The following is a 26,825-nucleotide window of genomic DNA, read 5'->3' on the forward strand; positions in this document are numbered from 1 at the left end:
ATCAGGTTGAGGGAGGGCTTCCGCGCATGTGCGGATGCAACGCGATGGCATCACATGTGTGTGAATGCATGCTTGTGACATCACCAGATTGTATCCGTGCATGTGCAGATGCCCTCCTGACACGGGAGATATGATAGAGACGTTTAAATACCTAAGTAATATAAGTGTGCATGAGTCGAGACTCTTTCATTTGGAAGGAAACTCTGCAATGAGAGGGCATAAGATGAAGTTAAGAGGTGATAGGCTCCGGAGTAATCTAAGGAAATACTATTTTACAGAAAGGGTGGTAGATGTGTGGAACAGTCGCCTGGAAGAGGTATGAACATAAGAACATAAGAATTGCTGCTGCTGGATCAGACCCGTGGTCCATCGTGCCTAGCAGTCCGCTCACGCGGCGGCCCTCTGGCCAAAACCAGCGCTCTAACTAAGACTAGCCCTACCTGCGCACGTTCTGGTTCAGCAGGAACTTGTCTATGTCTTGAATTCCTGGTGGAAACAGAGACTGTTTCTAAATTCAAGAGAGCCTGGGATAGGCACGTGGGATCTCTCAGAGAAAGAGATAATGGTTACTGCGGAGGGCAGACTAGATGGGCCATTTGGCTTTTATCTGCTGTCATGCTTCTATGTTTAAGAAGCTTTTCAAAACCCAGACAAAGTGACGGGTTTTGAAAAGCCGTCTGGACATGCCCTTTAAAAAGAGAACATGTCCGAGTAAATCCGGATATCTGGTAACCCTATACTTGGGACCTGGGTTGGCCACTGTTGGAAACAGAATACTGGGCTTGATGGACCTTCGGTCTGTCCCAGTATGGCAATTCTACGTTCTTATGTACTAGGGTTACCATATGGCTCCAGAAAAAGGAGGACGGATTGAGACATCTGGGTTTTACTTCCATTGAAAACAATGGAGGAAAACCCGGATGTTTCAATTCGTCCTCCTTTTTCTGGAGCTATATGGTAACCCTATTATTTACTCTTCTGCTTAGGGTGAATGTTAAAGTTGCTGAGGCCCAGGAGTCCCCAAAATTAGGGTTACCAGATGTCTGGATTTACCCGGACATGTCCTCTTTTTAGAGGGTCTGACCAGTTGTCTGGATGACTTTTCAAAACCCAGCACTTTCTCCGTGTTTTGAAAAGCAGATTGTGTTGGGAGGAACAGACTGAGGGGGCTTGGGGATGGGTGGAACTGGGCGGCCTGGGGGGTGGTTCTATGGGTCCAGATTTTACATAAGTAAACTCTGGTCACCCTACCCAAAGTCCATCAGCAGGGTGTAGCTTCTAGCCCATTTGAAACCTAAGGGTGCAGGAGAGCCAGCACTAGCCCAGCCTTCAGTCCATTAGAGAAGGAATGCAAAAGTCATCCTTATTCCCAATAAATTGAACACATTATTTCCCACAAGATCAAAAAAATGAAATCACTTCTGCTAGGCCACCTTCACTTCAACAGAGCCTCTGATGATGACTTCACGCACCAGAAATCGCCCCCTAGAGACCAACGACGGCACTCGGCGCTCCTCTCGCCCCCAACAAACATGGCGCTCTGCGAACAGCCCTCGGAAGTACGTCATCAAAGCGCGGCCGAGAGCGGAAATGCGCTGTTAAACCCCCCTCAAAAATTATAAAAAAAAAACGCTCCGGAGACCGGAGGAAGTGGATTGCGGCGGGGTTTCGGGGGCGCGTGGAAGGCCGCGAGGCGCGCCCCCGTGACGTCGCTCTAAAGTCGTCCCTTCGCCATCGAAGAGCGGGGTGGGAGGAAGATGTCGGACACGTGGAGCAACATCCAGGCGCACAAGAGGAAGCTGGAGTCGCTGAGGGAGCGACTACAGCGCAGGAAGGATGTCACCTCGCAGCTGGGCTTGGGTAAAGGCGGTCTGAATCTTGGCTTCACGCTGGTCTTAGGGGGGGGGGGAGGACTACAAATCCCTTCATGCAACGGGGGTAAAACCAGGACCGGACCCATCCTGCCCTGTGAATCTGGGATCCATGTGCCTCCAGACAAAGGAGGACTGTCTGGAGGCACATGGAACCCAGATTCACAGGGCTCTCAGTTATCCTGCACACACGGGGATTGGTGGATACTGGATAACTTTTTTTCTGGTTAATTTAGAATGTGTTAGAAACCTTAACTAACACACTCTCAATTTATCCCCACCCCAAAGCACCAGTGGCAGCAATCCTGAGCTACTAAGCCCCCTCCCCCCCTCCCTCTCTCCCTCTCAACCTCAATGTGGCAGAAGCAGGCGGTGGTCCAGAGTCGTAAACCCCCTCGATCCCGCTCTTCCTTACCCACAGTGCAACAGTCAGTAGGAGGCAGCCTCAAAACAGGCTGTTTGCAGCCAGCCCCAGCAGGGCCTTTCCTCTGATGCATTGAAAGTGACATGTTGGAGGAAAAGCCCTGTTGGGACTGTGCTTCTTGCTGGGGCTTGAGGGAGGGGGGAGGAGGGCTTTGTGGCTCAGGACTGCTGCTGCACTGGTACTTCGGGGCAGGTGGGAGAGAGGGGGGGTTCATAGCTGCTTGCGGGCTTGGTGGAGGGAGGATTTTGCGTCTCGACGCTACCACTGGTGCTTCAGTGGACTTTTTTTTTACCCTGGCGATTTTTTGCCAATTGTGTTAACTGAGACTACTGCACTTCCTTTGCTTTAAATGAAAGTAATACCCAGATCAGGGTTACCATATGTCATGTCTCAATTTGTCATTTTTCTGGAGCTATATGGGAACCCAGATGTCTCAATCAATCCTCCTTCCATTGCTTTCAGTGGAAGCAAAACTCAGATGTCTCAAACTAGGGTTACGAATTGGGACATCTGGGTTTTACTTCCATTGAAAGCAACAGAAGTAAAACTTGGATGTCTCAATCGGTCTTTTTCTGGAGCCATATGGTAACCTTATCTCAAACCGTCCTCCTTTTTTTCTGGAGCCATATGGGAACCCTAAATTTTAACAGCCTCTTGGATGCAATGGGAAGGATCAGACCTGCTGAATTGCCCTGTTCCAGGAAGGAGGGTTGTTTTTTTTTTTTTTCCTTTGGCAGTCCTGGTTTTGAAATTGCAGTCCAAAATCAAAGGGGCATTTTGCTCACCGTTGAATTCCGTGCTGTGGGTCTCATAAGGCTGCAGGATGGGGTTGCCAGGTAACCCAGGCCTGGCCTGAAAACCTCTCCTAGAAAAGAGTAACATGGCAGATCTGAGGAAGTTGTAACATGTTAGTTATATGTTTTAGCCAGCAACTAGCAGAAAGGCGAGGTGTGGAAAAAGGAAAGAAAATACAGAGAAATAAAAAGTCCCAGGAGAGAGATTTTCAGAGAACCCCTGGATTTTGGACAACCCTATTCTGATGCATTATGACACGTGTAGCACTGATAACAATAGGGAGAATTGGGACCACAAATACAACACTGCTTTTTGATGCGAGTTCCAAATAAGGACTGACCAAAAAGTGTCACATGTGCAGGATAAGCTATGCCATAGAGCAGTGCCCTGCAAACTTTGTCGAGCTGCGGCACAGTAAACGTAGTGGCTGTGGCTCGAGGCATCCAGAAGTGCGCCAACGTTGCACGTATGTGTGACGTCATCACATTGACGCATGTGCAAAAGGCCCTCCAGACGGGCTCTGAACCGCCAGTGGGGGGTGCCAGCAGGGAAAGAGAGGCGCTGAGTGCCTATAGGATGCATCTCTTGCTGCAAGAGGCATGTCCTGTAGGCAGGCAGCTGGCGCCGGCGCCTCTCTTCCTCCCCAGCATCTCGCGGCACACCTCAAATCTCAGGAGGCACACTAGTATGCCGCAGCACACAGATTGCAATATACTGCCTTAGAGGGTCAGAGCCAAAGTCCATCAAACCTACCATCCTATCTTTGATAGTGACCAATTCAGTTCTCAAGTACCTCTCAGGGTCCCAAAGAGTGGATCCATTTCCTGTAGCTTGGTTTTTTCCAAGTCTAAATGGTTAATAATGTACTGGAATACTTAGATGGTGGTCCAGACTAATTGATCGTCCCAACACTTCTGTTTTTGTGCAGATCATAATGTAAAGCTGTGGGACGGGTTAAAGCAGTGTTTCTCAAACTTTGTGCCATGGCACAGTGGTGTGCCCCAAAGAGATTCCAGAATTTTACTTTAATATAAAAAATTCCCTTCATAAGTATACATGTAGGTCGCATACGCAAGTCTGTCAACGTTATGAGTATACAACCACCCAGCCAAGCATCATTTGACTTGATTGGTCTTTGCAAACTAACGGCAAATAATTTTTATTTTTTATTTTTTTGCAAGTTATCCTAACTTGAGCAACAAAGCAATCAAGGCTTTGTTACTGTTTGGATCTTCTTATCTTTACGAACTTGGATTTTCAGCTCTGACAGAAATTAAATCGAAAAAAAGAGAAAAACTGCAGATGGTGGCTGATGAAATGCGTGTTTGTCTACTTTAGTTTCACCATTGTTACAATTACCCATACATAGCTTAAAGAACTTTAAATAAATAACTCTCAAATTTAATTTTTTGTTGGTTTTGCAATTTTATAATTTTAGTTATAATATTCCATGAAAAACATTTGCTCTATTTAGTGTGCCAGAGCAAAAAAGGTTTGAGAGACGCGGAGTTAAAGAAAGAGTTCTAAACCTGGAAGCCTATTCCCATGGACAGCTGGAAAAGTCTAGAGCAGTGGTTCCCAACCCTGTCCTGGAGGACCACCAGGCCAATCGGGTTTTCAGGCTAGCCCTAATGAATATGCATGGTGCAGATTTGCATGCCTCTCACTTCCATTATATGCAAATCTCTCTCATGCATATTCATTAGGGCTAGCCTGAAAACCCAACTGGCCTGGTGGTCCTCCAGGACAGGGTTGGGAACCACTGGGCTAGAGGACAGACTTTGAGGTTATGGGGAGGAAGACTTAGGAGCAGAGTTAGGAAATTCTTCATCACGGAGAGGATGGTAGATGCCTGGAATGCCCTCACGAGGGAGGTGGTGGAGAGGAAAATGGTGATGGAATTCAAAAAAGCGAGGGATAAAAATACAGGATCTCTAATTAGAAAATGTAGGATGTAAATTAAAAAACTAAGGCCGGTATTGGACAGACCTGCATGGTCTGTGTTCCATATATGGTGATTCGGTGTGGGATGGGCTGGGGAGGGCATCAATGAGAACTCCACTAATATGGAACAGGAGGCTGTTACTGGCCAGACTTTACGGTAGATGTCCTGCAAACAATGGGATGGTTGGTTAGGCTGGAGTGAGCTTGGACGGCAACTTCAGCATTTGGAACCTAGGACAATGCCAGACTTTACAGTCTACGGCCCAGAAATAAGTTAATCTAATCATTTATTTTTTAATGGGTATAACTTATGGGCAGACTGGATTGATCGTTCAGGTCTTTATCTGCCGTCATTTACTATGTTACACAGAACTGAAACTGAGCTGCCATTGTCCTGCACCTTTGGCCAGGCTTCCTGTGCATTGAAATTACTCACTGGCTGAGATTTATATTTGATTTCTTCTCCTTTCTTGCCTAAGACTTTAGTGTACTTTTATGATGACCTGTTTTGAAAATGATACTGTTACCTTTCTGCTTAAATTTCTATAAGTTAGCTCAAATGTTGTGTTAAAAAATGTAATAAAATATGAATCAAAAATATACCAGTAACTTTTACCTTATCTGTCCTTTGACACACAATTATGAAAACCCTTCCCACTCACCCTCTCTTCTTTTTTCCTGACAGACCTTAAAAATCCCGAGGCAGTCCTCACCCCTGTCCTTCGTAGTGATAGCCCCATCCCTGTGGTGTCCACCGGAACCCCCAAACCTGCAGGCTCATCCCAGGATGTGACTTTCAGCCCAGAGCTGGAGAACAAACTGCTGCATCACCTGTCCGACCTTGCCCTGGTGTTGCCTACTGATTCTGCTTCTATCCAGCAGGCCATCTCAACGGTAACATTCTGCATGCATACTAAACCCTCGTAGCTTTCAAATCTAGTTAGCTAGAAAGGATGGGGACGTTTTACTATACCCGAAAAATAAATTATACAGTTGTCGCACCAACATTATGGAATGCCCTACCACAACAACTTAGAGAAGAACAACATTTAGATAAATTCAAAAACAACCTGAAGACGTTCTTATTTCGTGATGCCTTTGCCTGTCCTTAAAGCCACCTTCCTTTTCTTCTCTTTTTCTTCTCTATTTCCCTTCTCTCTTTTTTTTAATATTTTCTTTTTCTCTTTCTCTCTTCTTTTTCTTCTCTCCTTCACTTCGCTGATTCCAATTTATTTAACCAACCGCTTTAAAATAAGCGACCCTTTCCAATATGTTTTTTCCCATTCCCACTTTCTCCCTTTCTTCTCCAAAACATGTAACTTTCCCCCTCCTTTCCCTCTTATCCTCACTTTCATGTTAGTCAAGTTATGTTTTTGATGTTCACCCATCGGCTTTTTATATTTATGACTCTTTTCTCTTTTATAATTTTATTGTAAACCGGCCAGATACCTGCTGATGGTCGGTATATTAAAAACGTAATAAACTTGAAACTTTTATTATACCGATATGAGGATAAAGATCGGGTTCTCTGTGCTGATTAAAGTGTCTTTCAAGTTTATTAAAATTTGATACAAACGCTTATAATAATTTTCAAAGCGAAGGAGGAAGGTTTTACTGTGCATTCTCATTTAGATGGTGGCTCAGCCTGTGGTCAGCTGCAAGGAACAGTGTGAGTGAGCCTTGCCTGGTTTTGCCCCAGTAGATTTATAATTTAGTTTTCTCCAAGAAAACCAGGATCTTTCAATTCATGAATTAACCAGCAGCAAAACCAGGCCGGAGTCATCCATGTCCACCCCTTAACGACCAGGAGCCAGTTAGTCACCCTAAAATTTTAGTGCTAATTAGTGCACTGATTAAACCAATTAAGTTAGGCGGTGGTAGGGCACTGTTTACAGATTCGGGCCCTAAGTGTGAATTCTTTAGCAACTCTCCAGACCAGCATAGGTCAATCTTACAAGCAGGTTATATCTCATCATGACCAGCAGGTGAAAACTGAGACAAAACTTTGGAACTATAGTGTACATATCATGTGACCCCTCCCTAATTACCTCAGTCTGCCAAATAGCTAAGCAGAACTAAGAACTATATACAGAAAAAACAAACAAGACTCTGAACAGGAGTATCAACAAATAAAAACAGAAATGCTATTGGAAAATGCAAAGGAACAAATGCAAATAGCAAAGGTCTCCACAGCTCGCCAGCCAAGCCACAGCCGCTGTTCTTAATCTACCCGGCCCTAGAAAAATACTAGAAAACGACTGAAAAATGAAAATCTGCACGCAAAAACCCAATAATAGACAGGGTGGGGGTCCTATGCTGGTCTGGAGAGGCTAAAAGAAAGTAAATTAGCAGGTAAGAACCTGATTTCTCCTTCTGTATAAGCACTGTGTAAGTCCATATTTACCATACCATATCATTTCTTATATCCTGCAAATTTCAGCCTGTGTTCATTGCGGTTTACAAAAGAATTATATGATTGGTTGAAGTTAGAGTGAGATTTCTGGGGTCTTTTACAGGGGTGGACCTCTTGCAAATTACAAAGAGAAGAGATATGTCTTTAACATTTTTCTGAATTTGTAGTACTTAGGGAGCTGTTCCAAACCTTGGGCCTAGAGAATGACACGGGGACAGATTTTTTTTCCCGTCCCCACAAGTTCTTTTTCTGCCCCTGCCCCATGCCTGCAAGCTCCATCCTCATCTGCTCAAGCCTCAAAACACTAAAATCATAAGTGTTCGATGCTTGTGCAGTTAAGGCATAGCTTGCAGGAATGGAACCAAGACAGTGACAAAATTCATGGGGACAGGACGGGGAAATTGAGTTCCTGCAGGGACGGGGACTCATTTCTCCCCATGTCATTCTCTAATTGGGCCCCTGAAATTCGAAGGTAAACTCGAAAAGCTTTTTCAGTTAAACCTGCTGGGGAGAAGGGAAGGCAAGTTTAAGGCGTTGCGTTGTTCTTGAGTTATGGAAAGAGTACATTAGAGGTCTCTCCATATATTGCCTTAAACATCAAAGTTTAGGCGTGAGGATGTATCTTTCCATAACTACTAATGCACATGCTTGTGCCTAACCGTAGGCAGTAGTGCTGCCCGATTCAAATTGATTAGTTGTCTGAGAAAATTGGACTGATCGATTCAGCGACTAACCCCCCCCAGGTGACATCTGACATACTTCCGAGGCCTTCTAAAGCAGCAGTCGCATCGCTTTGAACAGGCTGCTCTGCGGCCTGCCCCGCAAGGGCCTTCTCTCTGCCGTGTCACCGATGATATCACTGATGATGCAGCAGAGGAAAGCCCTAGCAGGGCAGCCCTTTCAGATCGATGCCGCTGCTGACCGTCCACTGCTGCTGTTGGTGCTTTAGAAGGAGGCCTCAGAGGTATGTCAGGTCTCATGGTGGGAGAGTCGGTTGGGTGCTGCTGCATAGGGGGCTGGGAGAGAGGGGAGGAAAGCTGCTGCTCAGGGGGATGAGACGGTAGGAAAGATGGAGGAGAGAGGAAGAATTGTTGGGGTGGAGGAGAGGATGGGAGAAATGAAACAAAGAAGTAGAAAGGGGTAAGAGGGAGAAATCCTTCATATGGTGGAGGGGAGGGAGAAATGATGGACATAGGGTGGAGAGAGAGAAAGAAATGTTGCACATGATAATGGAGGGGAGGGGAGGAAAGGAGAGATGCTGCATGGAGGGGAATAGAGAGGTTTGAACCAGGGCACAAGGCAGGAAAAGAGAGAGAGAGAGGTAGACAGTGGAAAAAAAACAAATGTTGGATATGGCAGTAGAAGGTAGAAAAAATAATTTTATTTTTTATTTTGTGATTACATTATGTCAGATTTGAAATGTGTATCCTGCCAGAGCTGGTGTTAGACAGCAACATAAGAACAGCCGTACTGGGTCAGCCCAGTAGCCCAGTCTCACGGTGGCCAATCCAGGTCCCTAGTACCTGGCCCAAACCCAAGGAGTAGCAACGTTCCATGCTACCGATCTAGGGCAAGTGTGAGCTAGGACCTAACAGGGAGAGGAAAAGACTTTTTTAAAAATTTATTTTGCTTACATCACAGCATCGACATGAGGTTGGAGAGGGAAAAAGGGGGTGGGATGGAAAGGCTACAAAATAAACCCACCAGGACGTTTGAAAAAACCCCAAACATGCCCGACTGGGCGGGAAAAACGAATTGAATTGAAAAATTTCCCCTGAATCAGGCAGCACTAGTAGACTGTGAGGTGTGCGTGCTACTGCTAGGCATATCCCTGACCTGCCCATCCCCCTCCCATATCCACACCCCTGCCTTGCATTCGAGCATGATAAAGTTTGCACCTATAGAATTTCAAATAACGGCAGTTACACGCGTAACTGCTAATTTGTGCCAGTTAACGTCAATCAACACCAATTAGAGCTAATAATTAGTTGTTAGCACCTATTAACAACTGATTAGACAATTAATTTGCATATGTAGCTGTTCTATAACTTGCGTATGCAGCTTTGCTTGCTCTGCATTATAGACTTAGGGAAAAGTATTCAGTTGAACTCCAAATTATATAAAATTCCCAATCGTGAGCAGCAAAACACATCCTGAGCTTTGTGATGCATTTTTCTATCTGGAGGAACTGAGTATATTGTGTGTTTAGAAGAAAACTGAATAGAATAGAACCCAAGTGCCTCCCTGACCTGCCCCTCATTGCTCGCTTTCTCTCTCTGTGCAGCCAGATGCACCCGTGACACGGGAGTGCGTGGAGAGCCTGCTTCAGAAGTTTGCAGCCCAGGAGCTGATTGAAGTGAAAGGTCACCTCTTGGATGAGGAAGATCGTCCAACCGTGGTGGTCTTTGCCGACCACTCCAAGCTCACAGCTATGATGGCAGTGATGGAGAAAAAAGCCAGCCCAGCAGCAGGGGGGGAAGCCGGAGGCGCACAGAAGCGGCGATTGGAGCAGGACCCTGTAGCCTCAACTGCTCCCTCTGTCCTCAGTGGTCTCTCCTCAGAAAAGAAGGTGACTGAGCCCCCAAAGAAGTCACGGAAGCAAGCCTCGGACCTGGATCTAGAGATTGAGAGCCTGCTCAGTCAGCAGTCCACCAAAGAACAGCAGAGCAAAAAGGTGCGGCCTAGAGGAGGCAGGGGGAGGTCCTGACCAAGTATTTGCAGAGGAATTGGATGGTTACCCTTTAGGGAGGGCCTGCAGCCCCATCAACTGCTCTCTCTCTCTCTACCTCTCATATGCTGGGAGAGTGCCTCCTGACCCTGTTTCATCCTGCCGCAGGTCAGCCAAGAGATCTTGGAGCTACTGAACACCAGTACAGCAAAGGAACAGTCGATCGTGGAGAAGTTCCGGTCACGAGGCCGGGCACAAGTGCAGGAATTCTGCGATTGCGGCACAAAGGAAGAGTGTATGAAGGAGAACAGCGCGGAACGACCCTGCCACAAACTGCACTTCAGGTACTTGGGTTGTTGTGGAACTAGGGTTACCAGACGTCCGAGAAAACCCACAAATGTCCTCTTTTTAGAGGACTGTCCAGGTGTCTGGAAGGATTTCCAAAACCTGGCAGTTTGTCCGGGTTTTGGAAGTCCCTGAGCTCGGGGCTGCGTCTGGAGGGCCTTAGCGCATGTGCGGACGTTGTCACAGTGACATCATATGCACGCATGCGTGTGACCTCATCGCGTCGATGCATGCGCACCGGCCCTACAGATGTGGCCTCGAGCTCAGAGAGGTTCGTGGGGGGTGGCGGATCCAAAGGCAGAATGGGTTGAGGCTGGGGACAGAATGGGGTGGAGCCAGGTGTCCTCTTTGATTTTTTGTTTAAGAGGAAATCTAGCAATCCTATGTAGAACTGGGAGGTTGAAACATATCTAGAGAGACTGGCAGATAAGCATGGACAGTGTCAGAAATTGTTTCACAAAGACCAAGGGGGACGTAGTGTAATCACGATTCCGATCTCTCCCCTTCCTCTAGGCGTATCATTAACAAACACACAGATGAATCCTTGGGGGACTGTTCCTTTCTCAACACCTGTTTCCACATGGACACTTGCAAGTATGTACACTACGAGATCGACTCGTGCACAGATGTGGAAACCTTGGGGAGTCCCGACAACCCAGCAGGCCAGGTGCTAGCGCTGGCCAAAGGGGTCAGCGGGAGGGACTCCAGTGTAGACAGGCTGTTCCCTCCTCAGGTATGAAGTACAGAGGGGCAGGGGAATAGGCTTTAATTATTTCCACTCTGGCATTTGGACATCAGCGCAGAGTGCATTTTGTGCATCTCTTGCCAATGTTGCTCTGCAGTTACGGAATGCAATCTTTTTCAGTGGATCCGCTGTGATATCCGGTACCTTGACATCAGCATCCTGGGGAAGTTTGCCGTAGTGATGGCAGATCCCCCTTGGGACATCCACATGGAGCTCCCCTACGGGACCTTGACGGATGATGAGATGAGGAAACTGAAGATTCCCGTTCTGCAGGACGAAGGCTTCCTCTTCCTCTGGGTTACAGGGAGGTGAGAGACAGGAAAGCAGCAGCCTTTGCTATTCTAGTAAAGGGAGAGAGACCCAAAGCTCTGCTAAAGTACTTTCCTTTTACCTTCCCACACCAGAACTGAGACCAAGTGCACCTGAGATCCTACACCTACCCTCTCCCCTAGGTGTGGCAAAGTACATTACTCCTGCCTTTCAACATGCCATGTTAGTGTGGCACTGAAATCCATTGTACACAGATCTACCATTGCACTAGACCAGGGGTAGGCAATTCTGGTCCTCGAGAGCCGGAGCCAGGTCAGGTTTTCAGGATATCTACAATGAATATGTATGAGATAGATTTGCATGCACTGTCTTTTTGAGATGCAAATCTATCTCGTGCATATTTATTGTGGATATCCTGAAAACCTGACCTGGCTCCGGCTCTCGAGGACCGGAATTGCCTACCCCTGCACTAGACCCCTGGCCTGCAGCATTCCCTGCTATTTCAGAACTGAGAAACCCACAAACAGCTGTACTATTGCGCCTTAAGATCAGAAGATTAAAAACCTACTTTCCGTTCCATCCTTAAGAGTTATAAATACACGATGGGATGCTCCCTTTTCAGTCACATCTGAAGCTCACTGCTGGCACAGCTTAGGAAAGAAAAAATCCTTAATAAATTCAAAGGAATGCTAACATGTTTCTTGTATAAAGATGCATTTGATTCTTAAACTTGAACGAGGCCTCTTAAGAGCCTTTTATATTTATTTGATATTATTACTCCGTGCCGCTAGGGAAGAGCCGCGTCAGCTTTGGCTCTTCCCTAGCGGCACGGAGTAATAATATAAAAGGGAACAAGAGAGAGAGCAGAGAGACTTAACAAAGAAACAAAATAAGCAAAGTTACTCTTTCTATATTTAGAATAGTCTGTTGGTGCTTTCAAGTAGTGGGTGACTCCTACCGTTGTTATAGTGAAAATAAGAAATAATAATTAAAAATACACAAGAAAAATTAAAAGTTCCCATCAAACTGATATAATAAAACCAGCAGCAAAATTCAAGCATAAACCAACGTAAAATCGCTACTTATCTACATTATCTCTCCTATTCTGTATACTGAATTCATTGCTTCTTCATTGTAACTATGTTGCTGATTGTCTAGTTCTTCTTGTTGTAAACCGTCTCGGACTACCATGGCTTTGGTGGTATATAAGAAATAAAATTATTATTATTATCTTTAGCATAGATATTCCGTGGCGATGATATGTGATGAGGATCTGCGGTCCACAAGTTCATATATTCCCAAAGTGTACTCATGCAGTATTAAGTGGAACTAGTGATATATCCTATATTATCAATCAAATAAATAGCTTTGCCAGTCTTCTGTTTTACCCTAAATTATTCTGCTGTTGTCCATTTCTCCTTTTCTTGGTTCTCCAGCTCCAGCTGAGTTTCCTATTACATCATCAGGGAGACTCCATATAACTATAGCTGCGTTAAAACCGCATCACACCACGTAAGGTTTTAGTAAACTGTATTTGCGTGCACAACACAAAAAGATCATATAAAAAAGAAGTAAATTAAAAGGCAATACACTTCTCCCTCCGAATTCGCAGTTTCAGTACCCGCGGATTCGGTTATCCACAATTTTTTTGGGGGGGAAAAGAAACGCAGCATCCCGGACCTTCCCCAGACCTTACCTGGTGGACAGGCGACGACGCGGGGCAGGATAGATCTTCCTATGCTCCTGCCCCGTGCAGAGCCTTCATCAAAATAGCTGCCGTGAGTTCCCGTTGTCTTGAGACTGAACTCACGGCAGCCATTTTCATGACGGCTCTGCACGGGGCAGGAGCGTAGGAAGATCGATTCTGCCCGCGTCGCTGCTAGACCACCAGGTAAGGTCTGGGGAAGGTCCGGGACGCAGGAGGGAGGCGGGGGGGGGGGGGGGGTCAGAGCCAGCCCTAAAAGTTATTCACATTTTTTTTAATATTCGCGGACCGACTCTGCTCCTAACCCCTGTGAATATTGAGGGGGAAATATAATATAACAGCATTAGATTTGATAGATTATTGTGTTTGACATTGCAAATTAAGGGACCTCTCAATTTAAGAGTGGGATTATCATCCAGTTTACCTTTTTGTGTCTGTCTTTGCATTCGATTTTTAAATGTTATTTGTCCTTCTTATTTTATACAAATTCTACATTGCTTTGAAACCTGATATTGCGATTTAATCAAAATTTTTAATTAAACTTGAAACTTGGCAGATCTTTCAGAATTTTTTTTTTTTTTAAATATATTTTTCAGGGCGATGGAATTGGGTAGAGAATGCCTCAAACTGTGGGGGTAAGTTTTGTCCCAGAGCCTGGATACCATCTTTGAAAGGCCTGAAATCCAATCTGTTGCTTGCTGGGAAGGTGGGGCTGTCATTGGAGGTTCTTAAGGGATTGTTTTGATTTTATAGCAGTGATTTGTATGCTTATCCCCAACCTCTCCTAGGTACGATAGAGTTGATGAAATCATCTGGGTAAAGACAAACCAGCTGCAGCGGATTATCCGGACTGGCCGTACAGGACACTGGCTGAACCATGGCAAGGAGCACTGCCTGGTAATATCCTTTGAATGATCAGCTCAGTGAGGACAGAGGTGGAACTGATGACGCAAAGGTTAACAGCCTTCTTCTTTCTTTAGGTTGGCGTGAAAGGAAACCCACAAGGATTTAACAGAGGACTAGACTGTGATGTAATAGTGGCAGAGGTGAGATTCTTTTCGATGTGTGAATCCCATAGTAGAGAATGACATGGAGAAAAAAATTTGTCCCTGTCCCCGCAAACTCGGTCCCTGTCTCCACCCCGTCTCCTCAAGCTCAGTCCCCACCCAGTCAACCATTGCGCGGGACTTGTGAGAATGGTGACCACGTCCTGGCACTTCCGAAAGAGAAAACTGTTAAAGAGCACACGTGAAGGTGAGGGGGAGATGGCTAGATGAATGGATGTTTGTTTGTTTTTGCCAATGGTGGGAAGGGAGCGAGTGGGGCTGCAGATTGGGAGGGGTGGGAAGGGAAGCAACGCGGCAGATACTTTACTGCAGGGACAAGGCCATTGTCCCTGTACCTACTGCCACCAGGTTTTTTTACTCCTCATTCCAGCAAGCTAGCCGCGGGTAATATTCATCCTGTCATTCTCTACCCCACAAGAAACACGCTTCCCCCTCTGTTCCCTACAGTTCTTCTCCCTCCCCCAGCCACTGATCTTTTTCAGATGTGAGATGTTTTTTCCCCAATGCTGTTACTGTCTCCCACAGCACCCCCTGCTGGTGATGTTACATTTGGTTTTGTGTTTATCCCCCGCCCTTGTCCAGGGCGAGTTACACATTTACATACACAATAAAAATATTACATTTAACGTACAAATCACATAAAAAACCAGTATAAAACAAATTGCACACTTACATACAGAAAATCAAATTGCATATGACATGTTTGTTGCTTCAGCGACGAACATCATTAAAGCCAAGAAAACTGTCCAAATTGTAAAATACATCAAGATATAAAATTGCACATAGCATACAGGTTGCCTCAATGACGAACATCATTATGACTATGTCTCTTCAAGGAATGGTTTCTTTTCCCTAGGTTCGCTCCACCAGTCACAAACCGGATGAAATCTATGGAATGATTGAGCGTCTCTCTCCCGGGACCCGTAAGATTGAACTATTTGGACGGCCCCACAATGTACAGCCCAACTGGTGAGTCCGCCCTCCTCTTCCACCCATAAATCTGCTCTCTCGCTGGCCAAACAAGAATACTATATCCAGTTAACTACTTCTCTTAGTTCCAATCATCGCCGTTTTTTTACCACACTAAAATCCCTACTCAAAGCACCTTCTCCGCCTATTCCTTCAATTTCTCTCCAGACAATGGCAGAGTTCTTCTACAATAGGATTCAGAAGATTCACTTTGAACTCTCAACCAGACTGCTTCCCCATACCCTCCCTCCATCTGCCTCTTCTACTAACCTCCCCTCAACACCTGCCACCCTCTCCTCTTTCTTTGAGATCACTGAGGAGGAAACCACACTTATCTCATCCTCCAAACCCACTACCTGCTCCTCCGATCCGATTCCCACTAACCTACTTGGTGTTATCTCGCCCTTTGTCATCCCTCCTATCTGTCACATCCTCAACCTATCGCTGTCCACTGCAGCTGTCCCCGATACCTTCAAACATGCCGTTGTCACAACCCTCCTTAAGAAACCCTCACTGGACCCCACAACTATCACCCCATCTCCCTTCTTATCCAAGTTACTTGAATGTGCTGTTCACCGCTGTTGCCTGGACTTCCTCTTATCCCATGCTATTCTGGATCTGCTTCAGTGAGGCTTTCGCCTGCTCCATTCCACGGAGACTGCCCTTACTAAAGTTTCCAGTGAGTTGTTCTTGGCTAGATCCAAAGGCCTCTAATCTATCCTCATCCTTCTCTCTCTTTTTTTTTTTAAATTCTTTATTTTGATAATTTTTTTTACAATAATCTCAATACAAAATATAAATTGCATTTGACATACTAAGCTACTAAATTATCACATCTAATGATCCCAACCATTAAATCCTGGAACGGATTATGCTCGTAATCCAAGGTACCACTGTATTTATTATTATTTTCCTCATATGAGAGGCGTTCCATCCCCTTTATCATCTTGGCCGCTCTTCTTTGAACAGCCTTAAACACACACAAATGCTCTTTTAGAGCAGGGGGACCTTGTATAAGTGGGACAAGGGCCCCTTTCTTGGTAAAAAATAAATCTTCATGCATTCATTTTAACAAAACATCAATTTATTTGTAGCTGACAGACTAAGGTGAGATGAGGAGTGGCCTAATAGCAGAGCTGCTGTTTCAGCACCCTGAGGTTGTGGGATCAAATCCCAGTGCTGCTCCTTGTGACCCTGGGCAAGTCACTTAATCCTCCATTGCCCCAGGTATAAAATAAGTGCCTGTGTGTATGTAAACCACTTTGAATGTATAACCACAAAAAAAGCAATATACAAGTCCTATTCCCTTTCCCCTTAACACTATGGAGAATGGGTTGGGAAAGTTTTTAGGTGGACGGCATGTTGTATCAGCGTAATTTAGATTCTGTAATCTGCCGAGGGTAGATGAAGGCTATATACCACTGCCTTTTGTTTATGGTAACTGTTCACTTGTTGTAAACATGTTATTGTATCCATTTACATGTTATAATATCAATATCTTGAATCTCCAAACTTGTCCCTGAACCTCAGCAACGCCACTGGAGGCTCAAACACTTCTTGTCTTAAGCTTTGTGTGTCAATTTGTCATAGGTTCTCAACCCAATAATTTAATATATAATTTGAATGTTTTGAAAAGCAATTTAGAAAGGATTATTAACTTTAAAAGAAAAATTAAATTATTGGGTTGAGAACCTATGACAAACTTGACGCATAAAGCTTAAAGCAATGAAGTGTTTGAGTCTTGAGTGATATTGCTGAGGTTCAGGGATAAGTTTGGAGATTCAAGGTATTGATATTATAACTTGTGAAGATTGCATACCTTGATTTCAATAGTTTTGCTAAATATAAGTTTCTGTGAATTGTATCCATTTAAGCATACTTGTTTATAAATACTAGGCTCGTAGAGAATGACACAGGGACAAATTTTCCCTGTCCCCACGGGATCTTTCTATCTCCGTCCCTACGAGCGGCAGTACTCACCTGCACAAACTTTAAAAATCATAAGTGATTAAGGCAGAAGTTGCAGGAAAGGTTCGGGATGGGGATATTGAGATCCCATCAGGACAGGGACAAATTTGTCCTCATGTCATTCTGTAGGTGTAATTAGGGCATTGAAGTTGTGGTGCTGAAAAGGTTAATTCTGTCTCTCTCTTGCCAGGATTACCCTGGGGAATCAGTTGGATGGAATTCACTTGCTTGACCCTGATGTGGTGGCCCGTTTCAAGGAGCGCTATCCAGATGGGATCATCTCCAAACCCAAAAACATGTAGACTCTTTTTAGGGATCCACTCAAGAGGGTTTTACCTAAGGATAGCAAGAGCTGTATCTGTAATGAAATGAACTTTGACCTCCAATGTGCATCACTGGATAAGCCTCCTTTACCAGAGAATGTTCTGATACCAGCAAAGCAATGGCGCCATCGTGTGGAGAGACCAGACTGCGGCTCTTTCATTTTCTCATCCCTAGGAACCATTTGTCATGCAAATCTCAGTATACAGTGAAAAGAAATCATACTAGCCTTGCAGTTAGTTCACCGACCAGCCATTAATGGTATAACTTATGCTTGGCAGAACAGTATCCCCTTTTAATAGCAGTTTTGCAGTTGCTGTAGTGGAAGGGTATATGGGCGAGGTAATCTTGGATCAGGCTTTTCAAAAGCCTGTTTGGCTTTCAGGACTTAGGAAGGACTTGCTTTATATCTGTGATGGATATTTCAGTCTGGTTGTCCTGAAAACCAAAGTGGCAAATCAGAAAACAAAAAAAAGGGAGGGCAAGATAAGTACCGAAGGCCTCGAGAACAAAGATACGGTAGAAGGACTTTATTGTGATACCTGAGACAGGCTGTTTTTCATTATATGTGCCTGCATCAGAGTCCGTGGCTCTGCTTTGCCTGATTACAGAGAGTTTGTTGGAAGCTCAGGAAGATATTCTATTGAGGTTTTCTATGCCAGTGACCCCTGCCTCAGGTCTCAATAAAATTCTACTATCCTTGTTCGGGAGTCCCCTGGTGCTTTTTGCTGATGCTAAGAACCAAACTGGCCCTGAGGTCATCAAGAAATGTTCCTGGGGGAAGAATGTGATTTGTACACATTACACATGTTAAATGGATGCTTACAGGAGCTGGTCCAGCCTCTCGGAAGATGAAAGAGAGGATGTAGTCCCTAGTTGAAATTTATTATCGCTCTCTCACAGAAGTTATTGGTATCGTATACTGAAGCTTGTAAAGGATGGTGTGGTTGACTTTGTGAAGCAGTGCCTTTGCCTGGATGAGGATCCCTCAGCTATCAGCAGCAACTTTTGCCTCCAGCTTGACCTGTTTCTAGGCTTTCAACGTTTTATTTATTGAACCCAATTAGTAAGATAAGAAAAGTAACAAATACTTAAAAAAAAAAAAAAAAAGTCAAGGATGTGATGTAAAAGGCAAAAAAAAAAAATGAACTGTTTCTGGAACGAGTTCTAGATTACTCCTCAATGCAATTTACATTTTTTAAAATACAAATTAAACATATGTTTTTAGTACATGTAGAGTAAAATTCTTATTTTTGATATGGAACATATTCTTCGGCTTGTAATGCAGGTAACAGTTTGCTGTTGAGATTACTCGAAAGACAAGGTAGTTGACAAAGGCAATCTTAGAATAAGCTGAACCTCTAACTGGTTTTAGGACATAAGCTGCTGAGGGATGAACATACTGCAGCATATTTTACTAATACCCCAACACCAGGAGCTGTTAGTGTCCATCCCCGCACTGGGAAACCATCCCATATCATTCTTTAGTGTTTATCTCAATCTTAGTCTTTTTACACCAGCATTCTTCAATGCAAGGGCTTGAGGGTCAGTGGCTGGGCCCATTCAGACTCTGATTCTTCCCTCTCTCCTTAAATAATGACACAGGGATGGTTTCCTGTGGTTATCTGCGGGGACTGACATGGTGACAGAATTGATTCTTCCTTCTTAAAAAATGACACGGGGATGGTTTCCCCACAGTTAACCGAGGGGATAAATTCTATCCCCGTGTCATCTTCTAAGGTTAAAAAAAAAAAAAGGCAAATACAATAAGCAGAGAAAAGTCACTGCTGCAAATGGATGGTTATTTATTTATATTCTGTTGCACCATTCTCTATAAACCACACCCAGGTACCTACCACCTTCAGCACACCATGTGCACTTTCCCCAACTCAATTGACCAGCAGCAGATCCAGGAAAGAGACACCAGAAACAGATTTCTTGCACTGTATTGGGGGAAAGAACTACAAGTAGTTCATTGTGCACTACAGCTGAAGGGGAAATTGGTCCAATTTGGTCTGGCAGTGGTGTAGGGGCCCCCGTTTTTGAGGCTTTTACATGCACTGTGGCTGGTTTGTTGCCCGTACATTTCCATTAGGAACAGCAGTTGCTGCAATGTCTATAAAAATAATCTGAACGGGTGCTGGCTGGCTGCTCCTTTTCATGGGTTGTATGTTACTTTTTCATTCAGTTACTGCAGAGAGGCAATAGACGAGTGGAAGCAGAATGTGGTTGGTGCTGCTGTTAAGAGTCCTAGTAATAAAGATTCAGTTCAGTGACTCCAGTATATGTCTTTGTCCATGACTGTCCAGCCCAGCTGCTTTTCAGCCTCAGCCAATGTAGCAGAGATAAAATGTCTCAGAAAAGTACAAGCATGTTTTCTTATTTGAACGGACTGGATGAAGTTAGAAACATCCAAAGTCATTCTCCCTCATCCAAAGCTTTAAAAGCTATTTTCACTCTACATTAACAGCAAACAAGGTCAATCCCTCAGCAAAAAAAAAAAAAGAGGGTCATTGTTGCAGCACAACTCTGAAACAATGGTGATACTTTCAGTCCTCTCTTCGCAAGGGCCAGCGGAAAAATTCACGTTGCATCCAGGAAGGATGGTGAGGATGAGGATAGTTTTTAGAAATACCAGAACAGTTATGTTGCTTATGGGCAATCTCCCTCTACAATAAATTAGCTTAAAAATTAAATCTCTTCCCTGGTGTCACAATATTAAGGTGTTCGTAGGAGAAGAACTCTGAACCACCTTTAACTGAAAGGCCCTCACAAGAGAAAAATGCTCATGTCCATAGCACGATGGCAACATCATGTGGCCAGAGAGCAGATTGCAGCCCTGATCAATTCCATCTAAAATAATATGGCTCAGGTAAGTTTATTTGCATTCCCTGTTTTCCACAGACCTACAAAATTCACAAGTCATTTATATTTTTAACCACCACCACCCTCCCCACCCCCTAACAATAAAAAAAAATCCCTACTGACACTTCAAAATTGGTTTGTTCTGCAATTAGGACAAAAATGACCCTTTCCACAGGAAATATTGTGCATGGAATCATTATACAGAGACCTATTTGATCTACCACAGCCTCAATTTCTTCCTTTTGCTCTTCTGGTACTTTACTGCCATGTCCTCTATCTGATAGACGGGATGAATTATTTCACAGCTGCAACATTGCTCTGGTTCCTGGCTGCAACCCAGGCTAAGAAAACATCCCTAGAGTTTAGGGGAGATTGAAAAGAGAGAAATGTCAATTTATTAAATATACCACTGTGAAATAACTGGTTATCGTTACTTCAAAGCAGCAACAATACAACTTGCATTACTCTAATGTATCTAAATTACCCTCCGTCATGACATAGGCTCTCTTTTACTAAGGTGCGCTAAGCGTTTGCGCGCTAAATCAACACGTGCGCTAACCGCTAATGCATCCATAGGATAACATACACACTGTTAGGGCTGTTTAGGGCGTGATTAGCGTGCACTTAAAAGCATAGCGCCCCTTAGTAAAAGAGGGGGATAGTCTAGCACTTGTGGAATAATGCTACCCTAATGTAGAGAAAGACATGGAGACAAATTTTTTCCCCACACCCGCAGAAACTTGATTTCCCCGTCCCCGTGAGTTCTGTTGCTGTCCCATTCCTGTAAGCTCTGCCTAAACTGCACAAGCCTCGAACACTTAAGATTTTAAAGTGTTTGAGGCTTAGGCATTGGTGGACTGAGGCATTATGACATCACAATCTAAGCTCTAGTATGTTGCCACTTAGGATTTTAAAGTGTTTGAGGCTTAGGCATTGGTGGACTGAGGCATTATGACATCACAATCTAAGCTCTAGTATGTTGCCACTTAGGATTTTAAAGTGTTTGAGGCTTAGGCATTGGTGGACTGAGGCATTATGACATCACAATCTAAGCTCTAGTATGTTGCCACTTAGGATTTTAAAGTGTTTGAGGCTTAGGCATTGGTGGACTGAGGCATTATGACATCACAATCTAAGCTCTAGTATGTTGCCACTTAGGATTTTAAAGTGTTTGAGGCTTGTGCAGATGAGGACAGAGATTGCAGGGATGGGAGAGGAAAATGAGCTCCCGCGGGGATGGGGAAAACTTTGTCCCTGTGCCATTCTCTACCCTAATGTACATGAAGAAAAAATTGTGACCCCTTTATTTCCTTGTGTAACACACTAATAACTCCTAAAAATAGGCTAATGCTAGATCAAGAGGGACTCTGCAGAAAATTATTGTAGAGACTGTGGATCTCAAGTGCCCACGGTTTTTACCGTTAGAACCAGTCTTGGCTAATTTTATGTAGTGACTTTTACTATTTTTCCAAAATGCTATTGCCTCTATGGGCTCCTATAATGGACGGGTAGAAAATCACACCCAAGCTAAGTTCTATACTATACTATATTATAAGTAAGAGTTCCCAACAGGGGCGGAAGTACATATATATGCATAATTTATACAATGCTATTGTTATAGGAGCCCATAGAGGCAATAGCATTTTGGAACAATAGTAAAAGTCACTACATAAAATTTAACACTTAAAAATTAAAGGGAGACATTTGGACCGATGATAGACTGCATTCCGTTTATTAGCCGAGATGGGTTCTAACGGCGAAAACCGTGGGCATTTGAGATCCAGTCTCTACAATAATTTTCTGCAGAGACCCACTTGATCTAGCATTAGCCTATTTTTAGGAGTTATTAGTGCGTTACATTTGAAAAAACAGATTGATACTTTCCTTTATTTCTTTCACCAAGCAGATGAAGGGGGACAAAGCTCTTGAAAGCTCACCATAAATAGATGTTACTCCAGCAAAATGATTATCCTTAACTTTAGCCCACTGTCCAGACCTCACCATATATTCACTGTTCCCTCTGCCAGGCAGAACTCACCTGCAGTGTTTCACCACACACTCATTGCTGCAGTATTCTTTGTCCCAGTCTTTACTCTCCACGGGTAGGTTCCCACAGCCTGAACGTACACAGCAGGGTTGGGGAGAGGGCGGTGCTTCTTGGGGGGGGGAGCTACTGATTAACTGCACCTCCATCGGGGCAAGGGGAGACTCCACCTGGGACGGCAAAGAAAGAGGATGGAAGTATTAAGTCAAATGCCCACTGCCCCCTCGCTTTGCAACCCCACTCAAAGCCCCAAATACTGTGTTGTAATCTTGTCTTGGGACGATTACTTGGCTTACTTTAGCTAGCAGCCCCAGCACACAAGAACCATTAGAAGATGTCACAGAGAAGTGTGCCTGCATTTCCCCTGCTTGTCTCAGAAAGTCTTTTTTTTTTTTTTTTCAGTTCAATTTTTTTTTATTGTATTTTGAAAAATGTATACATTAAACATATGATAAACTCATTTCAAAAAGAATTCAGTGTAATACAGAAGGATTCTTTAGATAACTGCCAATGGGTAGCCATATACGACTGAGTTAAATGAAAGATAGTTTTTCCATGGCATATTGTTCGTAATTTTTGAATAAACAGAGTTCCACCAAAAGGCATAGTCAAGAAGAGAAGCAGATTTCCAATTTTGTAGTATTTGTTGAATACCAATAGAGATTAGAGAGTCAATCAGTTTCGAATCACATGAGCAGTTTTCAAAACATGGATGTAATGAACGTAAGATTATAATTTCAAAAGAAAGATCGGCGTTACAATCTGTTATTTGTTCCAAAAGAAAAAGTCTTTATTTCCCCCCCCCTCTTAGATTTTTCTTAATCCTGTGCTTACCTGTAGTGCAGATAGAAATGTGATGGCAGATAAAGGCCAAATGGCCCATCTACAGCATCCACTTTCTCCTGCTCTCCCTATAGGTTAAGGCTCTTCACACTTCCACTGTAAGGTTATAGAAACATGATGGCAGATAAGGAGAAATTAGGTTCTTATCTGCTAATTTTCTTTCTTGTAGTCTCTCCAGACCGGTACAGTTCATTGATGGGTAATAGCTCACCACGACCAGCAGGTGGAGACTGAAACAAAACCTTTTGGCTGTAATACAAGTAGCTGTGCTTCCCCTTATGCTAACCAGTCTACCAAATAACCAAGCAGAACTAAGTGTTAATTATAACAGTAACAACACTCCTAATAGGAGTAACAACTAACATAGAACAAGACTGTTGGAAATTACATAGAAATGTCCACACAGCTTGCCAGCTACGCCAAAGCCGCTGTTCTTTTTAATCTCCCCAACCCTATAAAAATACTAGAACCCGCAGAAAAAAGCCACACTCTTCACGCAAATCTTGCAAGAACAACAGACAGACCGACAGACAGGGTGGGGACTGTACCAGGCTGGAGAGTCTAAAAGAAAGATAATTAGCAGGTAAGAACCTAATTTCTCCTTTAGCTTCTTTCCAGACCAGTACAGTTCACTGATGGGACGTTCCAAAGCAGTACCCATCATGGGTGGGACTCCCAGAGAGAGCTGCCACCAGAACACTCTCACTGAACACCGTGTCCCGACACGCCTGAACATCCACAGAGTAGTGTCGCACAAAGGAATGCAGAGCAGTCCATACTGTGGCTTTACAGGTATCCACTGGAGGCACCAGAGAAGACTCAGCCCAAGAAGCTGTCTTACCCCGAATGGAATGAGACTTGAGAAATTCCGGAAGAGGCTTCTTCTAAAGAAGGTAAGTAGAAGCAATAGTCTCCTTGATCCAGCACGAGTGGTAGCCTTGGAAGCGCACTTCCCCCTTACGAGGACCCGCTAAGAGGACAAACAGATGATCAGACTTCCGGAACTTCTGGGTCCGCTGTACATAAGAGTGAAGAACCCGACAGACATCCAATTTACACAACTGCCTCTGCTCCGAAGAGCTTTCCCGGCTACCCAAGACCAGGAGGACCACGGACTGATTGACATGAAAAGGTGAGACCACCTTCGGCCGAAAGGGAGGAACAGTCCACAATACACACACGCTTTCTAGAAAACTCCAGGAAGGGAGGCCTACAAGAGAAAGCCTGCAGTTCAGAAATGCATCTCGCAGAAGTAATGGCCACCAGGAATACTGCCTTGAGAGTAAAGTCCTTCAACGAGCAGGAACCCAAGGGCTAAAAAAGGGAGGGCGCAAAAGCACAGACAGGACCAGATTGAGATCCCAGGCCAGAACTGAAGGCCGCACTGGAGGCTGAATCAAATTGGCTGTCCTCAAAAAGCAAACCATTTCCGGAAAAGAAGTTAACCGTGAAACCGTGAAATGAAGACAAAGCAGCAAGCTGAACCCAGAGAGAAGACCAGGCCAGGACCCTCTCCAGGCCATCACGCAAGAACTCCAAGATGTGAGGCAAAGAGGTGCGAAAGGAAACCACCCCACGCACAGCACACCACTCCTCAAAACTATGCCAAACACGCACATAAGCCCCAAGGGAGTGGAGATCACTTTATCTGAATAACCTTTCTTACATAGGCATTCCCTCTCGAGCCAAGCCGTAAGACAAAAGTGACCCAGATCAAACATTGGAATGGGGTCCTGAGTCAGGTCGGGCGAGAGGGTCAGTGGAAGAGGATCTGCCACAAGAAGAACCAGATCCGCGTACCACGGGCACATGGGCCAGTTCGGAGCTACTAGTATCACGCAACCAGGGTGCCGAGCAATGTGAAGGACTCTGCCCACCTTCGGCCACACGAAAGAAACATGTACAGTAGGCATGCCATTGGCCAAGGCTGTACCAGAGCATCCAGCCCCTCAACCTGAACATCCCTGCGCCAACTGAAGAACCGGAGCACTTTGGCGTTGACACTTGTGGCCATCAGGTCCATGACCGGCTGACCCCAAGTCTTCACTATCAACTCGAAGGCTGAGGAACCGAGACGCCACTCTCCGGGATCTATCATGTGACAACTGAGGAAGACCGCCTGGACATTCTCCATTCCTGCTATGTAGGAAGCCAAGATGTCCAGCTGATGATTCTCTGCCCAATCCAGGAGCAAAGCAGCCTCCTGCGCCACCAGATGACTCCTGGTTCCCCCCTAATGACTGATGTAAGCCACCGCCATGGCATTGTCCAAGAGAACCCGAACAGACTTGCCCATCAACGTCTGAACGCTAGCAACGCCAGCTGGATGGCTCTGGTCTCCAGAACATTGATCAAACAAGATGCCTCCTCCACAGACCGTCAGCAGCTGAGGAAATCCCTGCGTGGGTGGCTGCCAGCAGGCAAGGTACTCGCGAAGGGGATCCCTGGATGTCGGCACCCGAAGCTGTCGAGGATCCCCCTTTGCAGCTGCCTGCATACCGCGAGCACAGGCCGGACAAAGCTACCTCATATCTCAAGCATCTCCCTTTAAAAGTGCTTATTGTGCAATATGAGGGGAAAGTGTGGCGCAGTTGTTAAAGCTACAGCCTCAGCACCCTGAGGTTGTGGGCTCAAACCCACACTGCTCCTTGTGACCCTGGCCAAGTCATTTAATCCCCCCATTGCCCCAGTTACGTTAGATTGTGAGCCCACCGGGACAGAAAGGAAAAAATGCTTGAGTACCTGAATAAGTTCATGTAAACCATTCTGAGCTCCCCTGGGAGAACGGTATAGAAAATTGAATAAATAAATATGCGACCTAACTGAAAAAAAGTGCCAGTTAACAACAAAAAAATCAATTACAGTTAACTGAAGGCTCCCTTCAGACCGGCATTGCCTCAGGATTTTTTTTTTCCCTGTCAGAACAGATTCCACTGGTTCTCGAAGCCAGTATCAGTGATAAGGCTTACAGCTGAGGCATCTCTAGAAAAACTTTGGGGAGGTGGAGAAAATGGGAGGAACTCAACTTGGGACCCGTCGAGTGTGACACCTCCGAAGTTGGATGGACCCCCAAAAGGGTCCCCCCAAGCTCAGTCCAGCACCAGACGGGGACAAGAAGGCCATTGAACAACTTCCAACTGGGCTACACTAACCAACGGAAGCCTGGCAACAGCTTACCACACCTGTTGAGACTGAGAACAGACTGGTTAGCTTAAGGGCAAGCACAGCTACTTGTATTATAGCCAAATGGTTTTGTCTCAGTCTTCAGTCTCCAGCTGCTGATCATGGTGATCTATTACCTTTTTAGTGAACTGTACTGGTCTGGAGGTGCAAAAGAAAGGTCAAATGGCCTATCCAGTCTGCCCATCCGCAGTAGCTACTATATCTTCCTCTCCCTATTGGCCAAGGCTCTTTTTACCCACATTGTGAGGTCATAGAGGAGGGGTGTCAAAGTCCCTCCTCGAGGGCCTCAATCAAGTTGGGTTTTCAGGATTTCCCCAATGAATATGCATGAGATCTATTTGCATGCACTGCTTTCATTGTATGCTAATAGATCTCATGCATATTC

The 26,825-nt window shown here is 44.8% G+C and overlaps 2 protein-coding genes across 3 annotated transcripts in view; one reads left to right on the forward strand and one right to left on the reverse strand.

Annotated features, from left to right (window-relative positions):
* The first annotated feature begins 1,613 nt into the window (after nucleotides 1-1,613).
* On the forward strand, nucleotides 1,614-18,678 carry METTL3 (methyltransferase like 3). Of its 2 annotated transcripts, XM_033925292.1 has the most exons (11): nucleotides 1,614-1,860; nucleotides 5,720-5,928; nucleotides 9,732-10,121; nucleotides 10,284-10,459; nucleotides 10,974-11,193; nucleotides 11,326-11,513; nucleotides 13,777-13,815; nucleotides 13,969-14,077; nucleotides 14,161-14,226; nucleotides 15,104-15,216; nucleotides 17,375-18,678. In XM_033925292.1, exons 1-11 carry the CDS (start codon nucleotides 1,758-1,760, stop codon nucleotides 17,484-17,486), a joined length of 1,725 nt encoding a protein of 574 aa, XP_033781183.1. In that variant the 5' UTR covers nucleotides 1,614-1,757; the 3' UTR covers nucleotides 17,487-18,678. The 2 variants fall into 2 exon arrangements, with proteins under 2 accessions (XP_033781183.1, XP_033781184.1); XM_033925293.1 differs by lacking the exon at nucleotides 5,720-5,928 and having other exon boundaries at nucleotides 1,678-1,860.
* A 615-nt stretch (nucleotides 18,679-19,293) lies between these two features.
* The window catches only part of TOX4 (TOX high mobility group box family member 4), a 39,857-nt gene continuing 32,325 nt past the window's right edge, over nucleotides 19,294-26,825 (reverse strand). Inside the window, exons 8-9 of the mRNA XM_033925290.1 lie at nucleotides 22,409-22,584; nucleotides 19,294-20,725 (exon numbers count right to left, since the gene is read on the reverse strand). Coding sequence (XP_033781181.1) covers nucleotides 20,665-20,725; nucleotides 22,409-22,584 — 237 coding nt within the window. The 3' untranslated portion in view covers nucleotides 19,294-20,664. The remainder of the gene's footprint in view (nucleotides 20,726-22,408; nucleotides 22,585-26,825) is intronic.

Source organism: Geotrypetes seraphini, chromosome 16 (genome assembly GCF_902459505.1).
Source record: "Geotrypetes seraphini chromosome 16, aGeoSer1.1, whole genome shotgun sequence".
Lineage (NCBI taxonomy): Eukaryota > Metazoa > Chordata > Amphibia > Gymnophiona > Dermophiidae > Geotrypetes > Geotrypetes seraphini.

What these genes read in the sequence shown, in the direction of transcription:
- METTL3 (XM_033925292.1), top strand. Translation starts at nt 1,758, where the DNA reads ATGTCGGACACGTGGAGCAACATCCAGGCGCACAAGAGGAAGCTGGAG. An exon ending in ACAGGCTGTTCCCTCCTCAG is followed by an intron (nt 11,194 to 11,325) that starts GTATGAAGTACA and finishes AATCTTTTTCAG; the next exon opens with TGGATCCGCTGTGATATCCG. An exon ending in TTCCTCTGGGTTACAGGGAG is followed by an intron (nt 11,514 to 13,776) that starts GTGAGAGACAGG and finishes TATATTTTTCAG; the next exon opens with GGCGATGGAATTGGGTAGAG.